Source organism: Lepidochelys kempii, unplaced genomic scaffold (assembly GCF_965140265.1).
Source record: "Lepidochelys kempii isolate rLepKem1 unplaced genomic scaffold, rLepKem1.hap2 scaffold_140, whole genome shotgun sequence".
NCBI lineage: Eukaryota > Metazoa > Chordata > Testudines > Cheloniidae > Lepidochelys > Lepidochelys kempii.
The window spans coordinates 111,547-132,018 of NW_027333604.1; the positions used below are offsets into that span (position 1 = coordinate 111,547).

General features: G+C 45.5%; 1 protein-coding gene across 1 annotated transcript; it reads right to left on the reverse strand.

Moving 5' to 3' along the window:
* Positions 1-8,284: 8,284 nt before the first annotated feature.
* Positions 8,285-9,241, reverse strand: LOC140904499 (olfactory receptor 6N1-like). Its single transcript, XM_073326876.1, has one exon. The coding sequence runs from the start codon at positions 9,239-9,241 to the stop codon at positions 8,285-8,287; it is 957 nt and encodes a 318-aa protein (XP_073182977.1).
* Positions 9,242-20,472: the final 11,231 nt, after the last annotated feature.

Below are 20,472 nucleotides of genomic sequence, written 5' to 3' on the forward strand. Positions count from 1 at the left end.
CAGTCCAAAACTGGAACGCCAAAGCCTTTTTAGGCAGGCATTTGTTCGATTTCATTTGCGCTGTACCATGCAGATCAGTTTTTATGCTGTAATGTGAGCATCGTGGTGACACTTTGGGGATCACGCAGACCAGTCAGGGGTTCTGTCCCTGCCTGCCCTGCAACCTTGGGTGCCTTAATGCTTTGCCAGCTCTGGCAGAGCCCTGACCCCAGTAGCCAGCCCATAAGAATAAAGCTCTTGCCCTGGCTACCATCAGCCTTGTGGGGTGAGCCCCCTCAAATGACACCCGCAAACCCAGAGATTAAGGGGAAACTTTCCCCCTTCTTAACAGCTAAGCTTTCCTCAATTCGCACAACAGAGACCCCTGCTGGGGTAAAAATAAACAGGAGATTTATTTCATAGAAAAAGTGTGGATTCATATGTAACCCTTCTGCCTGCCAGAGTTGGCAGGAACAAGGGCCGGGTTCAGTATCTAGGGGTTCCATTCCAATAACACAATGCAAAACCGGCTCTAGCCCCCACCCAGTGACCTGGGACAAATATATACCACCCCCGCTGGGCGCCTCCAAGAGGCAATACTTCCCTTCTTGCAAGCACAGAGTCTGAGTGTAGCAAAAAGCCTTTTAATAACAGAGAGAAACAATGTGGCATTATGTTGGGGAAACACCACCAACAGGATTCATAACACAACCCATGAGCAAAAAACCCACCCCAAGCAAATTGGGGCATGCCCTTTCCCTTTTGTTCTTGAGTCCAGCAACCCCAAATCACCCAAAGTCCCAAAAGTCCAACGACCCAGAAGTCTCTGTCCCTGGTCAGGGCAGCCCCAGAGTTCGAAAGTTTATCTGCAGAATTTTACCTCCCAACCTGGGTGGAGTTGCTGGTGGGGAAGAGGTAGGGGGCACCTTACGTGATCTGCAGCTGACCGCCCCACAGCTCCATATGGCTTAACTCTGCTCCGCTCCACGAGCCGCTCCCCTCCGCTCCACCAGCCGCCCCACGAACTGCTCCGCTCCGCGTCCCACAAGCGGCTCCTGCCGTCCCATGAACTGCTCCACCAGCCGGTCCACAAGCCGCTCCAGCCATCCCACAAACTGCTCCACAATGTATCTTCAGGCTCCCCCCCTACTTAACACAACGCTCAGTGATTTCAGCTCTTAGTCAGTTCAGCTCTTTTGTGATTTCAGCTTGTAGTAGGGGAGCCTCAGGGCTGGTGCACTGTCAGCCCAAAGTGAATTCAGCTCATCAGCTTGTAACTAGACTCCTAATAGAATCAAAGTTAGCTCTGATATTCCACAGTGGAGAGAGGAGGAAGTACAATTAGCATGTAAGGCCTTCACCAGGGGAACCACGCTACTAAGTATTAATACCTGTCCCCAACCTCTTGTTATTCACTGGGTTTTGGAACCCATGACCCTTGCCTAGCGAGTGCTGCTTAGTGGATGGTGAGTCCCCCCATCATAACAAAAGGCCACGTACAGTTCCACTGTCCTTGATTCCCATAATCAGGGTAACAACAATTTTTTTTCCTGCCCCAATAACAGAGAAACTGGGGATCCCACAGCAACCAAAGTGACCATTTGGGCAGCTATGGCCTCATTCTAGGAGGGGTGGGTGTCCCTATGCAAAGGAGATCAGTCTCTCAAGTTCTTCTCCACAACTTGCCACATCTCACCACCAGATGTCAGGGTGGAGCTCATCCTGACTCTGATTACACATAGATGAAATAGCAAGGGAAACAAACCCATACAAGCCATGCAGAAAAAACAGAGATGCAACATCAACCTTTAAAATTTCAAATTAGATAAAAATCCCTTTTCTAATAAAAGCCTTTCCCAGCATATTCCCTAACTGTAGGGGGATTCAGCATGTCACAGACAGCACCCACCAAGTGGCTGTCCCTCAGTTACTGGAGAGATTTCACATGAAACCCCTTCAACAAGATTTTCAGATTGTTCCCCCCATAGCTTGGTCTCAGACTAGGGTGGCTCATGGTTAGTCAGAGCAGGGGAAATGCCCTCTACTTGATCACCAGGATGTCTCAGTGTTTTCCCCTTAAGTGTAAGGGTCCACCATTTGTCTTTTTCTGGGTTGTACAATGCCAGGTGCTTTGAGCTAGTCACATCTGGGGAGGGGTGGGCAGCCCCTCTCTACCAGAATGGCCACTGAGAGGTGGAGCTGAAATTGTAATAACCTGTGCTCAGAACCTATATGCATACTCATAACCACAGTCTGTATACATATCTCAGTGATTAAGTTTAGAGCATTACAAGATTTTATCAACAACCTTACTCAACATATTTTTATGTACAACACCACAATATACAATCAGTTGGTTTAACTGCTTGTTTGAAACTTTCTATTCTCCCCTTGAGGTGTCTGAACCCTGGTTGCCACAATCAGGGATTAACTTTTCAAATTCTCTACCAATAGATATTGTTGATTCAAACTGCTTAGTGAGATTCTGAAATGGCATGATAAAAATATCCATTAAAATCTCCACTAGCAAACTTATACGTTTACAAGGGATAGAAGCTTACAGGATTTAGAAAACATGCTAACTATCATGTCTAAAGTTTGTTCACAATTCCTTGTTCTTCCTCCCATAATTTTGAAAGATTTACAGAGAGAAAAGGAAAAATGAAAGCCTGTTACTTTGCCACATGATAATTTTTCAAAGTTTGAGGAAGTTTCGGAAAGTGTCATAAATATAAAGGGAAGGGTAAACACCTTTAAAATCCCTCCCAGCCAGAGGAAAAATCCTTTCACCTGTAAAGGGTTAAGAAGCTAAAGGTAACCTCGCTGGCACCTGACCAAAATGACCAATGAGGAGACAAGATACTTTCAAAAGCTGGGAGGAGGGAGAAACACAAAGGGTCTGTGTCTGTCTGTATGATGTTTTTGCTGGGGACAGAACAGGAATGGAGTCTTAGAATTTGTAAGTAATCTAGCTAGGGATGTGTTAGATTATGATTTCTTTAAATGGCTGAGAAAATAGCTGTGCTGAATAGAATGGCTATTCCTGTCTGTGTGTCTTTTTGTAACTTAAGGTTTTGCCTAGAGGGATTCTCTATGTTTTGAATCTAATTACCCTGTAAGGTATCTACCATCCTGATTTTACAGAGGTGATTCTTTTTATTGTTACTTCTATTAAAATTCTTCTTTTCAAAAACTGAATGCTTTTTTTTTCATTGTTCTAAGATCCAAGGGTTTGGGTCTGTGGTCACCTATGCAAATTGGTGAGGATTTTTAGCAAACCTTCCCCAGGAAGTGGGGTGCAAAGGTTGGGAGGCTTTTGGGGAGAAAGATGTTTCCAAACAATGCTTTCCTAGTAAAATAAACCCAGATAAACGTTTGGTGGTGGCCGTGGAAGTCCAAGGGCAAAGGGTAAAATAGTTTGTACTGTGGGGAAGTTTTAACCTAAGCTGGTAAAAGTAAGCTTAGGAGGCTTTCATGCAGGTCCCCACATCTGTACCCTAGAGTTCAGAGTGGGGGAGGAACCTTGACAGAAAGTTACCAAGTGACAAAAAGAAAAAAAGGAATAAAAGATGGAAAAGAGCAAGGGGAAGTGACACTATTTATTTTCTAGCACACCACAGTTTAAAAACAAAATCACCAGAAGTTTAAAAAAAAATGATGACTTCTTCCTGATTAATGGAAGTAACTTTCAAATGTCAACATTTTTAATGAAACTGGTTTTCCATTTTCCAATCAATACTAGTGATCATTTAGCAGAGAGAGAGAAAGAGCAACCTGATTGCCTAGGTAGCTTCTTGCCAATCTGTTGCTGAAGCAAAGGGGACTCCTCTCAGCAGTCCTTCAGTCTCTCTAGCAGCTAACTTACCTAGTGGCTGAGCAGCTCTCTGCAGCTGTTGGGAGGCCACTGATCAGTCCCAGCTGAGCAGGCAGGCAGTATCCCTATTAACTCTTTAGTGGTATCCCCTGACAGACAGGTTCAGTCTCGGTGCCTGGCAGCAGCAGCAGAATGAGGGATAGCGCTCACCTGAGACCCCAGGATGTTCAGCCTCCAATAGATGAGCTTGGATCTCTCCGTGCTGATGACCAGGAGTCAGGTTCTTCTCTCTCACTTCTCTCCAGAAATTGGGTTCTCTCAGTAAAGAGACCCATGTGGCCCTGAAGAGACAAGCAGTTGATGAGATCTCCCTTGGAGAATGTTCTCCTCTCTCCATTGACAGACCGCACTCGCCTCCTCAGATTTGAACCCTCTAAGGGAGAAGGTTGTGTCTCCCCTGATGCTACTTTTGAGCGGCATTTCCCGGCCACTGAGTGCGGGGAGCTGCCGCTGGGTTTGTGATACAGACGGCACAAACACCAGGGCTGATGAAATCAGCCTGCTTGGCCCAAAGTTCTCTCCTCCCGGGGAGAGTCTTCTAGCCCAAACGGTAATCGCAGCCTGGGCCTCCCGGTGCATTCACTCCCAGGGCAGCCCAGTCATCTAGTCCACCAGCGATTTACTGGGACAAGACGAGGTGCACGGAGCAAGGATCTTCCACCATAAGCCAGCTTCAGCTGGGGACCCTACAGGCTCGCCTACACAGGGGATAATGCCAGTACAAATACACCACTGTCACAATACTGGCAAAACTCCCCATGTGGAAACACTTATTCTGGACTCCGAGCCCCATTTTCTGCTTCAGCTGCTGGCACATGATGACATACATCACATTGGTAGATGTGCAGGTGAACGAGCCCCTGATGGTGTGGCTAATGGGATTAGGTCCTATGATGGTGTCACTTGAATAAATATGTGGACAGAGTTGGCATCGGGCTTTGTTGCAAAGATAGGTTCCTGGGTTAGTGTTTTTGGTGTGTGGTTGTTGGCTTCAGGTTGCGGGGCTGTCTGTAAGCGAGGACTGGTCTGTCTCCCAAAATCTGTGAGAGTGAGGGATCATTTTTCAGGATAGGTTGTAAATCTTTGATGATGCGCTGGAGAGGTTTTAGTTGGGGGCTGAAGGTGATGGCTAGTGGCGTTCTGTTATTTTCTTTGTTGGGCCTGTCCTGTAGTAGGGGACTTCTGGATACTCTTCTGGCTCTGTCAATCTGTTTTTTCAATTCAGCAGGTGGGTATTGTAGTTTTAAGAATGCTTGATGGAGATCTTGTAGGTGTTTGTCTCTGTCTGAGGGATTGGAGCAAATGCAGTTGTATCTTAGAGCTTGGCTGTAGACAATGGATCGTGTGGTGAGCCATCAAGGTCTTGTTCACCTGCACATCTACCAATGTGATATATGCCATCATATCAGATTTATTGATTGATTGATTTGGCTGAAGACTTTCTCCGTAATGGTATCCCACATTTGGACAAACTTTGTCATGAGAAGAGATATGAGATGATGTGAATCAAACTGTGTGTGTCTTTGCAACAAAGCCCAATGCCAACTCTGTCCACATACTTATTTAAGTGACACCATCATAGGACCTAATCCCATCAGCCACGCCATCAGGGGCTCGTTCACCTGCACATCTGCCAATGTGATATATGCCATCATGTTCCAGCAGTGCCCCTTTGCCATATACATTGGTCAAACCGGACAGTCTCTACGCCAAAGAATAAATGGACACAAACCTGACATCAGGAATCATAACATTCAGAAACCAGGTTTCAGAGTAGCAGCCGTGTTAGTCTGTATTCGCAAAAAGAAAAGGAGTACTTGTGGCACCTTAGAGACTAACCAATTTATTTGAGCATGAGCTTTCGTGAGCTACCGCTCACTTCATCTCTAAGGTGCCACAAGTACTCCTATTCAGAAACCGGTAGGAGAACACATCAACCTCTGTGGCCACTCAGTAAAAGATCTAAGGGTGGCAATTTTGCAACAGAAAAGCTTCAAAAACAGACTCCAAGGAGAGACTGCTGAGCTTGAATTCATATGCAAACTAGATACCATTCACTTGGGTTTGAAAAGAGACTGGGAGTGGCTGGGTCATTACACATATTGAATCTATTTCTTTAAGTTATGGATCCTCACACCTTCTTGTCAACTGTCTAAATGAGCCATCTTGATTATCACCAAAAAAGTTTTTTTTTCTCCTGCTGGAAATAGCTCATCTTAACTAATTAGCCTCTCACAGTTTGTATGGTAACTTCCAATGTATCTGTATGTATATACATCTCTTACTATATGTTCCATTCTATGCATCTGATGAAGTGAGCTGTAGCCCACAAAAGCTTATGCTCTAATAAATTCATTAGTCTCTAAGGTGCCACAAGTTAGGGGGGAGGGATAGCTCAGTGGTTTAAGCATTGGCCTGCTAAACCCAGGGTTGTGAGTTCAATCCTTGAGGGGACCATTTAGGGGTCTGGGGCAAAAACTGGGGATTGGTCCTGCTTTGAGCAGGGGGTTGGACTAGATGACCTCCTGAGGTCCCTTCCAACCCTAACCTTCTATGATTCTATAAGTCCTCCTGTTCTTTTCCCCATTATTGTATTGGCTACTGAACTCTGTTGGTCACTAGTCAGTATTTCTGACACTCCCACCAGCCCCATTTCCTCTACTCTGCTGCCATCTAGTGTCGATTTCCCAGCATGACAGCCTGTTGCTCTTCTCTCCTCTAGTGGATTCTTCTCTCTATAGCTGCCTCTTTCCTGTTCTTGACTCTCATGTCACCTGGTGGCCCTTTGTTTAATATAACAGCCCATAACCCACTCCATAACGTCTGCTACTATCCACCTTTCACTATGCAGCACAGAGGTCCTCTTCTCTTCAGTGCTCTCTACTCAGCACTTACACACTCTTATACAGCTTCACCTCCCTTTCCATTGGTCCTTTGGCAACATAATTTCTCCTTTCTTGCCCCTCCACTTTGGCTGCTGTTCACTGGGCAGCACAGCTGCACCTGTCCTCTCTGCCCTCTTGTGGCCCTAGACAGCATAACTGCATCTCTCCTCATTTCTTACCTACTGCTAGGTGGGTGCTGTTTCAAACTATAGCCACTGGGAACAAAATCGTTCAAAAAATGATTGCAACATTCGTGGCTACAAGAGCGCATACTGTGGCAGCAGCTCTCAAAGGCTTAGCAGGGGTTTCCCATCCATCCAGCGCCTTTCTGTTGATGTGGGCTCTGAGTCCAATGGAAATGCACAGACTGAAGCTACCATGACAGATTCCCAGTGGCTCTCCAGGCTGAGATTCTCAGAGGCGTGTAAGGTGATGTGCATCCATCTCCCATTTCAAAGGGATTTGGGTGACTAACTCTGTTATGTCCCTTCTGAAATCCCTTCCACAGGGTCGGAGCCCTACAATTCTCACTGGTGCCCAGCTCCCCGGCCTCTGGCCAAGCCCTGACGTGCTCCCAGTGACTGAGCCAGCACTGCCGTGTTTGGCATCACAGGAGTTCTGCCCGTTGGTAGGTGGTCGCTGCCTCCTCTCACCATAAGTTGCCTCACCCCCTGAGGAAAGGGCCCTGTGCGGAGCAGAGCTGCCTGGGGTACCTGGGGCTGACTAGACACTGTGCCCTCAGAACTAGCCCTCTCGGACATTGGGCTTGTTGCAGTTAGTTTTGGGGATGCTCATTGTAACAGGTCCCCTCCCTTTGAACTGCTCTGTGCAGCTGGTGGAAGCAGAGCAGCTGGTGCCCTGCAGGGCCATGAGCAGAGTCCCTGGTCAGTGACCGTTTGACAGACCCGACCCCCGGAACGGCCTCAGTTCTACGGGTGCCCTGGCAAACCCCAGCTGGGCCTGGACAGTCCCAGTGGACCTGACGTGTGAGTCTACATCTTTGTTTGCCCAACCTCCCTGCCTCCAAGGGCCCGGTGAGCCTAGAGCTGTTGCTTTCCCAGAGCTGGTCACAGCCGGGTGTAGCCCAGATAAGACCTATAACACTGTTCCTGGTGAAGTGTCCAGAGGTCACTGCTGGGGCCTGGTTGTTTGCCTCCGGCCTCTGTGAGTTCAGTGAAGATGGTTGGTTTGCAGAGGGTTATGACGGTAATATGCACAATTTCAGGGGTGGCAGATTTCCCAGCCTTACGTTCCCAATTCTGCTGCACAAGGAGTTACTATTTTTATTGTCCAAACATTTATTTTGATCAAGAATGGCTTTTCTAAAGATCTAAACAATGGGTTACAATTTTGTCTCCATTTTGCATAGTGCCCATAACTCCATGATGGAAACATGGTTATGGCCACCTCCCTCCCTGGTCCTTCCACTGAGAAGGACAACACTGAGTGCTGAGATTTTCACTAGGACTTTTCAACTTAATTTTAATGGGGGATGATTGCTGAAATCATCCAGACAGCCTGAGGTTTTCAAAGCTAAGTTATTATCTCAGAGTCTCTGCACGTTTTTGCGAAAGCCACATTTGCTGACTGCTTTCCTCAAAGCTTCCTTGACCTCTCTGTTTCTCAGGCTGTAGATGAGGGGGTTTACCAGGGGAGTCAGGACCGTGTAGCAAAGAGAGACCACTTTGATTAGGTCTCTCAGTGTATCACGTTTCGGTAGCATGTAGACAATCATTAGGGTTCCAAAGAAAATTGTCACCACAATGAGGTGAGAGGAGCACGTGGAAAAGGCCTTTTGCCTCCCGGTGGTGGAAGGGATTCTCAGGATGGTAGCGATGATGCACATGTAGGATATCAGGGTTAGTAGGAATGGAGGCAGGGTGAATACCCAGGCTAGTATGAAATCTATCAATATGACCTGGTGGGTGTCACTGCAGGAGAGCTCTATCAGTGGAATGGCATCACAATAGAAATGGTCAATTTCATTTGGGCCACAGAATATTAATTGTGATAGGAATAAGACCAAGACGGTAATAGCCCAAAGACCATTTAACCAGGAGCCAGCAGCCAACTGGAAGGAAAACCTGATATTCATAAGAGTTGAATAGTGGAGGGGTTTACATATCGCTAAATACCGATCATAGGACATCGCTGCTAGGAGATAGCATTCTGTACCTGCCAGAGACCCAAAGAAATACAGTTGTGTGATGCAGCCACTGACTGAGATGGTTTTGTCCCCAGTCAGGAGACTGGCCAGCATCCGGGGCAGGATGGCTGAGGTGTAGCAGGTCTCTACGCAGGACAAATTCCCCAGGAAGAAGTACATGGGGCTGTGAAGATGCTGGTCAGCCACAACGAGCACCACAATGAGGGTGTTCCCAACCACGGTTGCCATGTAGATCACTAGGAACATCAGGAAGAGAAGAATTTGTAGGTCAGGGAGATCCCCGAATCCCAGGAGGAAGAATTCAGTGACGGCTGTTTGGTTTCTGCAGTCTGCCATTGGTTGAGTCTAGGAACAAAAAATCTGTGCGACTGAATTGGAAGGACACAGAGTTAAAAGTTAATCAAATCTCGTGAATTAATTCCATAAATATTCAGAAAATCCCTCCCTCTCCTGGTTACAGGCTGAAATTTTAAGGCTAAGTTTAGATTTCAGAGCCAAGTGCCAGGAAACTGAGTCCGAGGACAGAACATTGCTCTGATGGGGAAGAGGGTGTTCGACACGGATATCAGTGATTACTATAAAAGCCCATTTATCTGGTAGCCACATACTGATATGACAGATCAGATCATTTCTCTGTCTATCATATCCTATCTAGTGACATACCAGAGCTTAGCAATGATGCTTAAATGCTGTATTTCACTTCTGGCAATGGCCAGAATCATGCCATGTCTTAGGAGTCAAAATCAAACGTCAACTAAAATCTTGGACTGAGACTTTTCAATGTGGTCTAGAGTTCTTAGGCACCATCCTGTGTTAGATTTCTTTCCATGAATTCTAACAATATATCCGGGTATATTCAGCATTTCAGTGCCCTGTAGGAGAAGGAATAATTTTCACCCCCTCACAAGAGATCAGTTCCTGCCATAAATTATGAAGTGGAGTAAATTCTCCCTTAGTGCCTGTGGCGGTAATGGTGACATGGTGAGGGACTGGCAGTGCCTTTTCTGTTTCCCAACAGTAGCTATGTAGCAGTCATAAAATACAGGTCTTTGGAGGGTGGATCTTAGGAAGGGGTAAAGCCAGGCTGATGTGCAACCCTAACTGGGGAGTGACCCTCCCCACTCCATAATGAGTGTGGGATGATAATACAGGAAAGGCACTGGGTGAAAAAAAATGCTTTCCCTAAACTCAGAGTCTAGTAACAATCTGGCATGTGTGATCCGGGCTAGTAAGACTCTATCACCACTTGCCACCCCATTGAAAAGTCATGGAAGACGGGAGACATTCCAGAAGCCTGGAAAAGGGCAAATATAGTACCCATCTTTAAAAAGGGAAATAAGGACAACCCAGGGAATTACAGACCAGTCAGCTTAACTTCTGTACCCGGAAAGGTAATGGAGCAAATAATTAAGCATTAAGTTTGCAAACACCTAGAAGATAATGAGGTGATAAGTAACAGTCAGCATGGATTTGTCAAGAACAAATCGTGTCAAACCAATCTGATAGCTTTCTTTGACAGGGTAACAACCCTTGTGGATGGCGGGAAGCGGTAGATGTGGTGTATCTTGACTTTAGTAAGGCTTTTGATACTGTCTCTCATGACCTTCTCATAAACAAACTAGGGAAATACAACCTAGATGGAGCTACTGCAAGGTGGGTGCATAACTGGTTGGAAAACCATTCCCAGAGAGTAGTTATCAGTGGTTCACAGTCATGCTGGAAGGGCATAATGAGTGAGGTCCCACAGGGATGGGTTTTGGGTCGGGTTCTGTTCAATATGTTCATCAAGGATTTAGATAATGGCATAGAGAGTACACTTATAAAGTTTGCGGACAATACCAAGCTGGGAGGGGTTGTGAGTGTTTTGGAGGATAGGATTAAAATTCAAAATGATCTGGACAAACTGGAGAAATGGTCTGAAGTAAATAGGATGAAATTCAATAAGGACAAATGCAAAGTACTCCACTTAGGAAGGAACAATCAGTTGCACACATACCAAATGGGAAATGAGTGCAGAAGGAAGAAGTACTGTGGAAAGGGATCTGGGGGTCATTGTGGATCACAAGCTAAATATGAGTCAACAGTGTAACACTGTTGCAAAAAAAGCAAATATAATTCTGGGATGTATTAGCAGTTGTGTTGTAGGCAAGACACGAGAAGTAATTCTTCCACTCCTGGGCACCGCATTTCAGGAAAGATGTGGACAAATTGGAGAAAGTCCAGAGAAGAGTAACAAATACGATTAAAGGTCAAAACCTGGGTTTGACCCACATCCCAATCCTGACTCTGTCTTTGGCTCTGACCCTCGGCTTAACTCTGACTCTGATTTTTGCTTGACCCTCAGCTTGACCCTGACACTGGCTCTGACTCCTGGCTTCAGTTCTGGGATCCCAAGCTCCTGCCACTAGTCCTGCCTACCTTTGCCAAGGATTCTGGAAGTTTTCCTGGACCAGCCCTCACACTTGTACAAGGCAGGCCCTGGGGGACATGGAAGCAGTCCCCTACCCAGCATGTTCCAAGGGGCATTAAACACACCTGAACAGGTTGACAGCCCTCGGACAGAACTTCCCATGATGCGAACACAAATGGGCAGTTTTGACAACACTCCGTGAAGTAGTTGGGTTACATCCTGTCCCCGAGGGCCTCAAAATGGACCCTAGGAAGGTGAACCCTGTTCGGACCTGGGCGGCACCCCTGGAACATCAAGGAGCTGCAATGCTTCCTTGGGTTTGCTAATTTTTATAGGCACTTCATGCCTGGGTTTTCAGACCAGATAGCCCCATTGACAGTGCTCCTCCCCAAACACGCCTCTTTCACCTACTCTCCGGAGGCTCAACAGGTGTTCGACCAGCTCAAGATGGCCTTCACCAGTGCTCCAGTCTTGAGCCATCCTGACCCAATGCGGGCCTTTGTCGGTGAGACTGATGCATCTAATGTTGCATTTGGGACCATACTTCCCCAAGAATCAGGCCCCCAACAGCACCTGTTCCCTTGTGCTTATTATTCTCGGAAACTCACACCCAGCAGAACAAAATTATGAGATTTTAGATACGGAGCTTCTAGCAATCAAAGCCACCTTCGGGGAATAGTACCACCACCTTGAAGGTGCCCAACACCCAATACAGGTTTACACAGATCATAAAATCTTGGACTATCTCCGTAGGGCAAAGGCGCTGAACCAAAGACAGTTTCAGTGGGCCCTGTTGTTCACACACTTTTATTTTACCATCACCTATCACCAGAACAAGGCAGCCAATGCCCTGTCCTGAAAAGGGGAATACCTCCCTGACCATACCCAGCTGGTGTGCATCCTCAAGCCCTATATTTTCCTGTATGCTCTATTCCCCAAGACCACTTCCTCCTTTAGTTAGTAAGAAGGCGCCCCTCAGCACCTTCAGACACCCTATCTAGACTCTAGGTGGTTATTACTGTGGATTTGATAGTCAAGCTTCCCTTATCTGCCAAGCATACCATCATCCTCCTAGAAGAGCCTGTCTGGGCAGCACCCCTAGAAGAGATGATGTAAGGCCTAGTGGGTCTATAGGACTACCAGGCAACAAACATCCCCACATTGCTACCTGTAATTTGATTATTCCTTGCAACACACAATCTGCAGTGGTTTAACACCAGGGGAAGTTCCGCCTCATGTGATCTGACTAACAGTGGTCTTAGCTATCCCTGATTGGCTCCTTGATCCTATATAAAGTGATGGGGTGTAAAAGGAAGTGTCCAGGCTCTGGTTGAAGAAAGGCTGTTTCAGTAGTGACTGTGGGGTGCTGGCTCGGTGGCTGGCTGGGCAGAGTGAGATGGATGAGAGAAATGAAACTGAAACCAGGCTAGACCATGAGTACAGGGAAAGCATTGACGAAGACTGGATGCCAGCAAGGAAAAAGAAAAGGGGAGATTCTCTGCACCCAGAAGAAGGACCAGCAAATAGGAGGGCAGGAAAGGGAAATGGGGGGAAATTACCTTACAGTAAAATCCGTAGATAAGGATATAAAGATAGGGGATATCAACCCCCTGAGAATGGCAGAGGGGATCAAAAAAGTGCTGGAGACAGAGCAAGAGCTAAGATGGTACCTGCTGGAGACTCATTAGTAGAATGTAAAAACAAAGACCAAGTAGGGACACTCCTTAAGACAAAGGTGCTAAGTAAAATACAAATAAGTTGTCAGCTACCCAAATTCCTCACAGAAACAAGATGGGTAGTATCTGGGGTGCCAAATGAAATTTCAGGAAAGAAAGCAAGGAATAGGTGGAGATAAGGTGATAAGTGCTAAGAGGCTCATTAGCAGAAGAGGCAGTGATAGCAAGTGCTTGACAGCTGTGCTGGTCACATTTTAAGGGAGGGATGTGACCAGATAGTCCAGAATATCAGAGTAACTTTAGGGTATCAAAGTCCTATAGTCCTCTTTCTGTGAGATGCTACAGCAGCCAGAGATTTGGTCATGTTGCAAATAATTCCAATGGGAAAATACAGTGCAGTAAGTGTGGAGGTGACCATTCACAGGATGACTCTGAGGAAGGGACAGAACAAAAATGTTGCAACTGTGGAGGAAAACACAGCTCAGAATATGCAAGCTGTACTGAGGGGAGCAAGCTAGAGAACTACAAGAAACCCAAGTTGCTAATAACATGTCCTGTGCAGAAGCTGTTAGGAAATACCTAAAAGAGAACCTGATGTGAGGAAAGGCAATAGCTTGCAACAAATTAATGGGAGGGAATGAGTAACGTTGGGATGAAAAGAGATTCATTGCAGTAATGGTTGATGTAATCAATTGTAGTTCTCAAACAGGAAAGAAAACAGAAAATGAGAATTATAACTAAAGCTGCAGGCTAGCAACCTGTCAGTGGAACAACTTCAGACTTTCCTCAGTGAAACTACTATGGATGGTTAGAAACAGATTTTCAGCTTGAATGCCCACAGCTTAATAGCACATGGGTAGGAATTAAAGACCAATATTTTTTATATGAAAACAAAGCCTGATCTAATATGCATACAAGACTTGGCTAATAGAAAAATGAGACTATAAAATCCCAGGATATGGTCTATATGGACATCATAGAGAAATGGAAAAGGTGGGGACGGATACCCTTTTACTAAAGAGAACCTGAAGTACCTTGAAGTAGAGAGTAGAAAGCTAAATATCAAGGATAATGCTACTGAGATACCAATACAAAACAATTCTACATCTCTAAGACTTTATCATGTTTATTACCCATGCAGGAAACTAGAGGCTATGGACCTGAAAGAATTCATTGCAAGTGTCACATGCCCACTCATTGTCTGTGGTGATCTGAATAGTCACAACCGATTGCAGGGAAGTAAGAAAAACATGGAAAATGTTCAGAGCAAAACTTTGAAGAGAATAATTTAGCAATAAGTGATGGAGCGCCTACCAGGTTCAGTACAGCTGATGGAAGCTTCTCATGTCTGGATCTGGGACCATAGGGAGTGAATGCAGCTGTGAAATTGACAAAGGGGTGGGAATGGCTAGTGACCAGGTCCTGACATTAATTACATCTCAAGGAAAAGGATATCCCCACTTGGAATCTTAAAAAAGCAAACTTGAAAAATCTTTGGAAAGAGAAGTGAACAATATGTGAGTAAGTAATGTATCTGTGAAGATATTGAGGAATTCTGTAGTAATATTAATAAAGGAATCATAAAGACAGCCAGCCTAGCTATTCCTAGGATGCCAACACTGCCTGAAGATAGGGGACGTGTACCATGGTGGAACAGGGAATATGAAATGGTAAATAGGGAAAGGAATAAGTCATATAAGACAGCAAAAAATCCTTAAATAATGGACTTAATGAAATATAAAAAAGTAAGGTAGTTTCACAAAGGGCTATAAAAAGGGCAAAAAGAGAGAGCTGGACACCATAACATGGGGAAGTAAGTAAAAATACCAATACAGCAAAGATTATATATAAACAAACTAGGGAAATGAACGGAATAAAGAGTAAGAGTCACGTAACACCAAGTCTTCCAGTTGCGGGGCATGGAGTAATAAGCTCTTACAAAAGAAAAACAGAAACTCTGGCCACCATATTTCAAAAAGTCAGTAATGATAAATATCAGCGGTTACAAATTAGGGAGAAGAAAAGAACATTAAGGATAATTATGAGATGAAGAGGTGGGATGGGAGAAGGATGTGGATATTTTAAATGTAAACTTTAGTGTGGCTTAGGTAAAACCATGGAAAGCATAGTAAGGGAGAGAACAGTAGCACACCTAGAAAGAAGAAGGTTTATAGATAAAACACAAAGTGGGCTCCAGTAAGGTGGGAGTGTGATTGACCACGTTGTCAGGATAGAGACAGAAGCACAAAAAAGCATGAGAATCATAGAATTAATTATACTAATATTCCTGGACATAGAAAAAGCCTACGATGTGTTCTGGAGAGAGGAACTACTTCATAAAGTGGCCTCAATGGGTAACATAGGAAGAATATACAGATGGATAAGGAACTTCTTAGGCAAAAGAACAAGTCCAACTGGAGAAAGCTTTCCTTAACGTATAGTAAATTGCAAGTGAAACTCCACAGAGCAGTGTAGTTACACCAGCCCTCTTTAACATCATGATAAATGATCGCCCTGAAGAGATGAGGATAGGAATAGGGATCATGTTTGCTGACTGTGCCATATGGATCAAAAGCAGAAACCTTGAAAGTGCCACCAAAAGAATGATGATGCATTTAAGAGAAGTGCAGAATGGGGAAAGAGGTGGGGCTTCAAATTCTCATAGACAAAACTAAGGGAATGATCCTCACAACATGGAAAAGCCAAAAAGATGTAAAATTATAGCTATATGACCAATAGATAAATATACTGTCATTACAAATTCTTAGGTGTGATATTTGATAACAAGCTCACTTGGAGGGACCATATTGAAAATATTAGATAAGTGCAAAAGTCAAATGCCTTTGGAACATCCTGGGGAGTGGATATGAAAATGGTGGCAATGCTATACAGAGCACTAATTAGACCAGTTATTGAGTATGGATGCCCGGCCTTTGGGTCAGCAATGAATACAAATCTGAACTAGATTATATCCACACACACGCATTGCATATCAGGTGGTGACTTCATTACTGTATCTCTGTACTACAGATATACGCATTTCCATCAGCTGCTGCTAATTCTTAGAACGAAGCTCCCAGACTTAACCTTTTTGGGCCAAAGTACGAGATAATAGTGAAGATAGCACTAAGCTAACCGGTTTGGACAAAAACTCAACATACCCCATGTAAATAGGGTACAGAAGTGGATAGCTGATCTTCATGAAAAGAAGGGATTGAAAGAGACAAAAATGTATAGCTATGGGAAAATACTCTATCATTAGAAAATCACCCCCAGTCGGGAAAGACATGGAATTATATAATGAAATCAATAAAAAAATGATAGACAAGATGTCACAATTATATTGATTTGCTATAAGTGGGGACACTATTGACAAATACATACAGAGGCTTCCAAAGAGGAAAGAACAGAGTGGGAACAGCTTCCTGTGTGCCCTCACTCGGACTCAAGAAAGCTGTATGACTAACTTTGTATCCGTCTTTATGGCTGAGATACACAGGGATTATGCTAGCACTAAATCATGCTTTAGATGTGTGGCCTGCTACTGTGGCCATCCTGACTGACTCTTTATCAGGGCTGCAGCAGGCAACTCACAGTGGTGAGTCTGACAGCAGAAATGATTCTCTTAATGATATATTACTGCTAACAGCCAGACTGGTGGAACTGGATATAACCAACGTAATCACATGGATCCTGGTGCAGACAGGGATAGCAGGCAACGAATTGGCTGGCAAAAAGTGTTATTAATCACAAACAAGTTGACCTCGGGATCCCCTTAAGCAAACTGGCATTTAAACACCTAATCAAAAGTGAGCTAAGGAAGGAATGGCAAGAACTGTAGGCAAATGAAATGAAGGGGAAAAAAATTCCTGATTCTGCCTCCGGCTCTGACCCTCGGCTTGACTCTCGACCCTGATACTGACTCTGACCCCTGGCTTCAGTTCCGGGATCTCCAGCTCCTACCACTTGTCCTACCTACCTTTGCCCAGCATCCTGACACAGACTATGTACTGTAAAAATGAATACAGATACTTCCCACATTCTTCACAGAAGGTGAATCTTAAATTGCTCATGCTTAATTACTCAAGCACTTTAATACCCCGGTTCGGAAGGTGATATATAAATGCAAAGCAGCAGCAGTTTGGAATTGGGTGCTCACCTCTATTCATAGGACAGCTCTCACTGGAGTTGATGAACTCATTTCTCAGGGTTTGAGACCAGGTGGGTGAGGTAATACCTTTTATTGGACCAACTTCTGCTGGCGAGAGACATGTTTTCGACACACAGAGCTCTTCAGGGTTTGGCAGACAGGACTCCAGTTCCACTGAAGTTCTTGTCTTTCATCATTCTGCAGAAATGGGACTTTCTCATAGAGACCTGCAGTTACCTGAAGGGACAGAAAATGGGCTTCCCCTTCGATTTAATAAGTGTAAATGCTCTCTCATATTTGTATTCGCTCTTCGTGCTTTTCAAAATGGTCCCACTTCGACCTTTTTCCCACTTGTTTCATTTTGTGTCTCCAAAGCGTTGTAGCTAACAATGCCCACTGTGAGTTGCAATTATACAAGTCCCATTCTACATCAGGTTTTAGTCTAATGATCCTTTGTGGAAAATATTTTAGATCATGGACAAACACCAGCTTACATTTTTGGGAGATGCCTGTCCAAGGTGATGGCCAGTTATCATGTACTTGCACCGCCCCCGAATTAGTATTCAAGAGATGCTGCCACCTAATGGGCATTTTTGAAAATAGTGGCCCATGTCTCACTCTTACAACATGCTTCCACCTAGGAGCCATTTTACAGTATAACTTTCCCATTATTGTATTGGCTACTGAACTCTATTGGTCACTAGTCAGTATTTCTGATCCCCCCCCCCGCCCCATTTCCTCTACTCTGCTGCCACCTAGTGACAATTTCCCAGCATGACAGTCTGTTGCTCTTTTCTCCTCTAGTGGATTCTTCTCGCTATAGCTGCCTCTTTCCCATTCTTAAAAAGAAAAGGAGGTCTTGTGGCACCTTAGAGACTAACCAATTTATTAGAGCACGAGCTTTCGTGGGCTACAGCTCACTTCATCGGATGCATACTGTGGAAAATATAGTGGGGAGATTTTATATACACAGAGAACATGAAACAATTTGTTAGGGTATGTCTACACTACGAAATTAGGTCGAATTTATAGAAGTCGTTTTTTTTTAAATCGGTTTTATATATTCGAGTGTGTGTGTCCCCACAGAAAATGCTCTAAGTGCATTAAGTGCATTAACTCGGCGGAGCGCTTCCACAGTAACGAGGCAAGCGTCGACTTCTGGAGCGTTGCACTGTGGGTAGCTATCCCACAGTTCCCGCAGTCTCCGCTGCCCATTGGAATTCTGGGTTGATATCCCAATGCCTGATGGGGCTAAAACATTGTCGCGGGTGGTTCTGTGTAGATATCGTCAGGACCCCGTTCCCACCCTCCCTCCCCCCGTGAAAGCAAGGGCAGACAATCATTTCGCGCCTTTTTTGTCTGCTGCCAGCCAAAGATGTAAAGGATCGATGGAGTGGGTCAGAACAAGAAATAGACCAGATTTGTTTTGGACTCATTTTCCTCCTCCCCTGTCTAGATCACACTGCAGTCAGTCACAGAGAAGGCGCAGCGAGGTTAATCTAGCCATGTATCAATCAGAGGCCAGGCTAACCTCCTTGTTCCAATAACAACGATAACTTTGGTGCACCATTTCTTATTGGAACCCTCCGTGCAGTCCTGCCTGAAATACTCCTTGATGTACAGGCACACCCTTTGTTGATTTTAGCTCCCTGAAGCCAACCCTGTAAGCCGTGTCGTCAGTCGCCCCTCCCTCCGTCAGAGCAACGGCAGACAATCGTTCCGCGCCTTCTTTCTGTGCGGACGCCATACCAAGGCAAGCATGGAGGCTGCTGAGCTCATTTTGGCAATTAGGAGCACATCAACCACCACACGCATTATCCAGCAGTATATGCAGCACCAGAACATGGCAACGCGATACCGGGCAAGGAGGCGACGTCAGCGCGGTCCCGTGAGTGATCAGGACATGGACACAGATTTCTCTGAAAGCATGGGCCCTGCCAATGCATGCATCATGGTGCTAATGGGGCAGGTTCATGCTGTGGAACGCCGATTCTGGGCTCGGGAAACAAGCACAGACTGGTGGGACCGCATAGTGTTGCAGGTCTGGGACGATTCCCAGTGGCTGCAAAACTTTCGCATGCGTAAGGGCACTTTCATGGAACTTTGTGACTTGCTTTCCCCTGCCCTGAAGCGCATGAATACCAGGATGAGAGCAGCCCTCACAGTTGAGAAGCGAGTGGCGATAGCCCTGTGGAAGCTTGCAACGCCAGACAGCTACCGGTCAGTTGGGAATCAATTTGGAGTGGGCAAATCTACTGTGGGGGCTGCTGTGATGCAAGTAGCTCACGCAATCAAAGATCTGCTGATATCAAGGGTAGTGACCCTGGGAAATGTGCAGGTCATAGTGGATGGCTTTGCTGCAATGGGATTCCCTAACTGTGGTGGGGCTATAGACGGAACCCATATCCCTATCTTGGCACCGGAGCACCAAGCCGCTGAGTACATAAACCGCAAGGGGTACTTTTCGATAGTGCTGCAAGCTCTGGTGGATCACAAGGGACGTTTCACCAACATCAATGTGGGATGGCCGGGAAAGGTGCATGACGCTCGCATCTTCAGGAACTCTGGTCTGTTTCAAAAGCTGCAGGAAGGGACTTTCTTCCCAGACCAGAAAATAACTGTTGTGGATGTTGAAATGCCTATATGTATCCTTGGGGACCCAGCCTACCCCTTAATGCCATGGCTCATGAAGCCGTACACAGGAAGCCTGGACAGTAGTCAGGAGCTGTTCAACTACAGGCTGAGCAAGTGCAGAATGGTGGTAGAATGTGCATTTGGACGTTTAAAGGCGCGCTGGCGCAGTTTACTGACTCGCTTAGACCTCAGCGAAACCAATATTCCCACTGTTATTACTGCTTGCTGTGTGCTCCACAATATCTGTGAGAGTAAGGGGGAGACGTTTATGGCGGGGTGGGAGATTGAGGCAAATCGTCTGGCTGCTGGTTACGCGCAGCCAGACACCAGGGCGGTTAGAAGAGCTCAGGAGGGCGCGGTACGCATCAGAGAAGCTTTGAAAACCAGTTTCATGACTGGCCAGGCTACAGTGTGAAAGTTCTGTTTGTTTCTCCTTGATGAAACCCCCCGCCCCTTGGTTCACTCTACTTCCCTGTAAGCTAACCACCGTCCCCTCCTCCCTTTAATCACCGCTTGCAGAGGCAATAAAGTCATTGCTGCTTCACAGTCATGCATTCGTTATTCATTCATCACACAAATAGGGGGATGACTACCAAGGTATCCCAGGAGGGGTGGTGGAGGAGGGAAGGAAAATGCCACACAGCACTTTAAGCACAGCACTTTAAAAGTTTACAACTTTAAAATTTATTGAATGACA

Coding starts and splice junctions, on each gene's coding strand:
- LOC140904499 (XM_073326876.1), bottom strand. CDS start 9,241: ATGGCAGACTGCAGAAACCAAACAGCCGTCACTGAATTCTTCCTCCTG.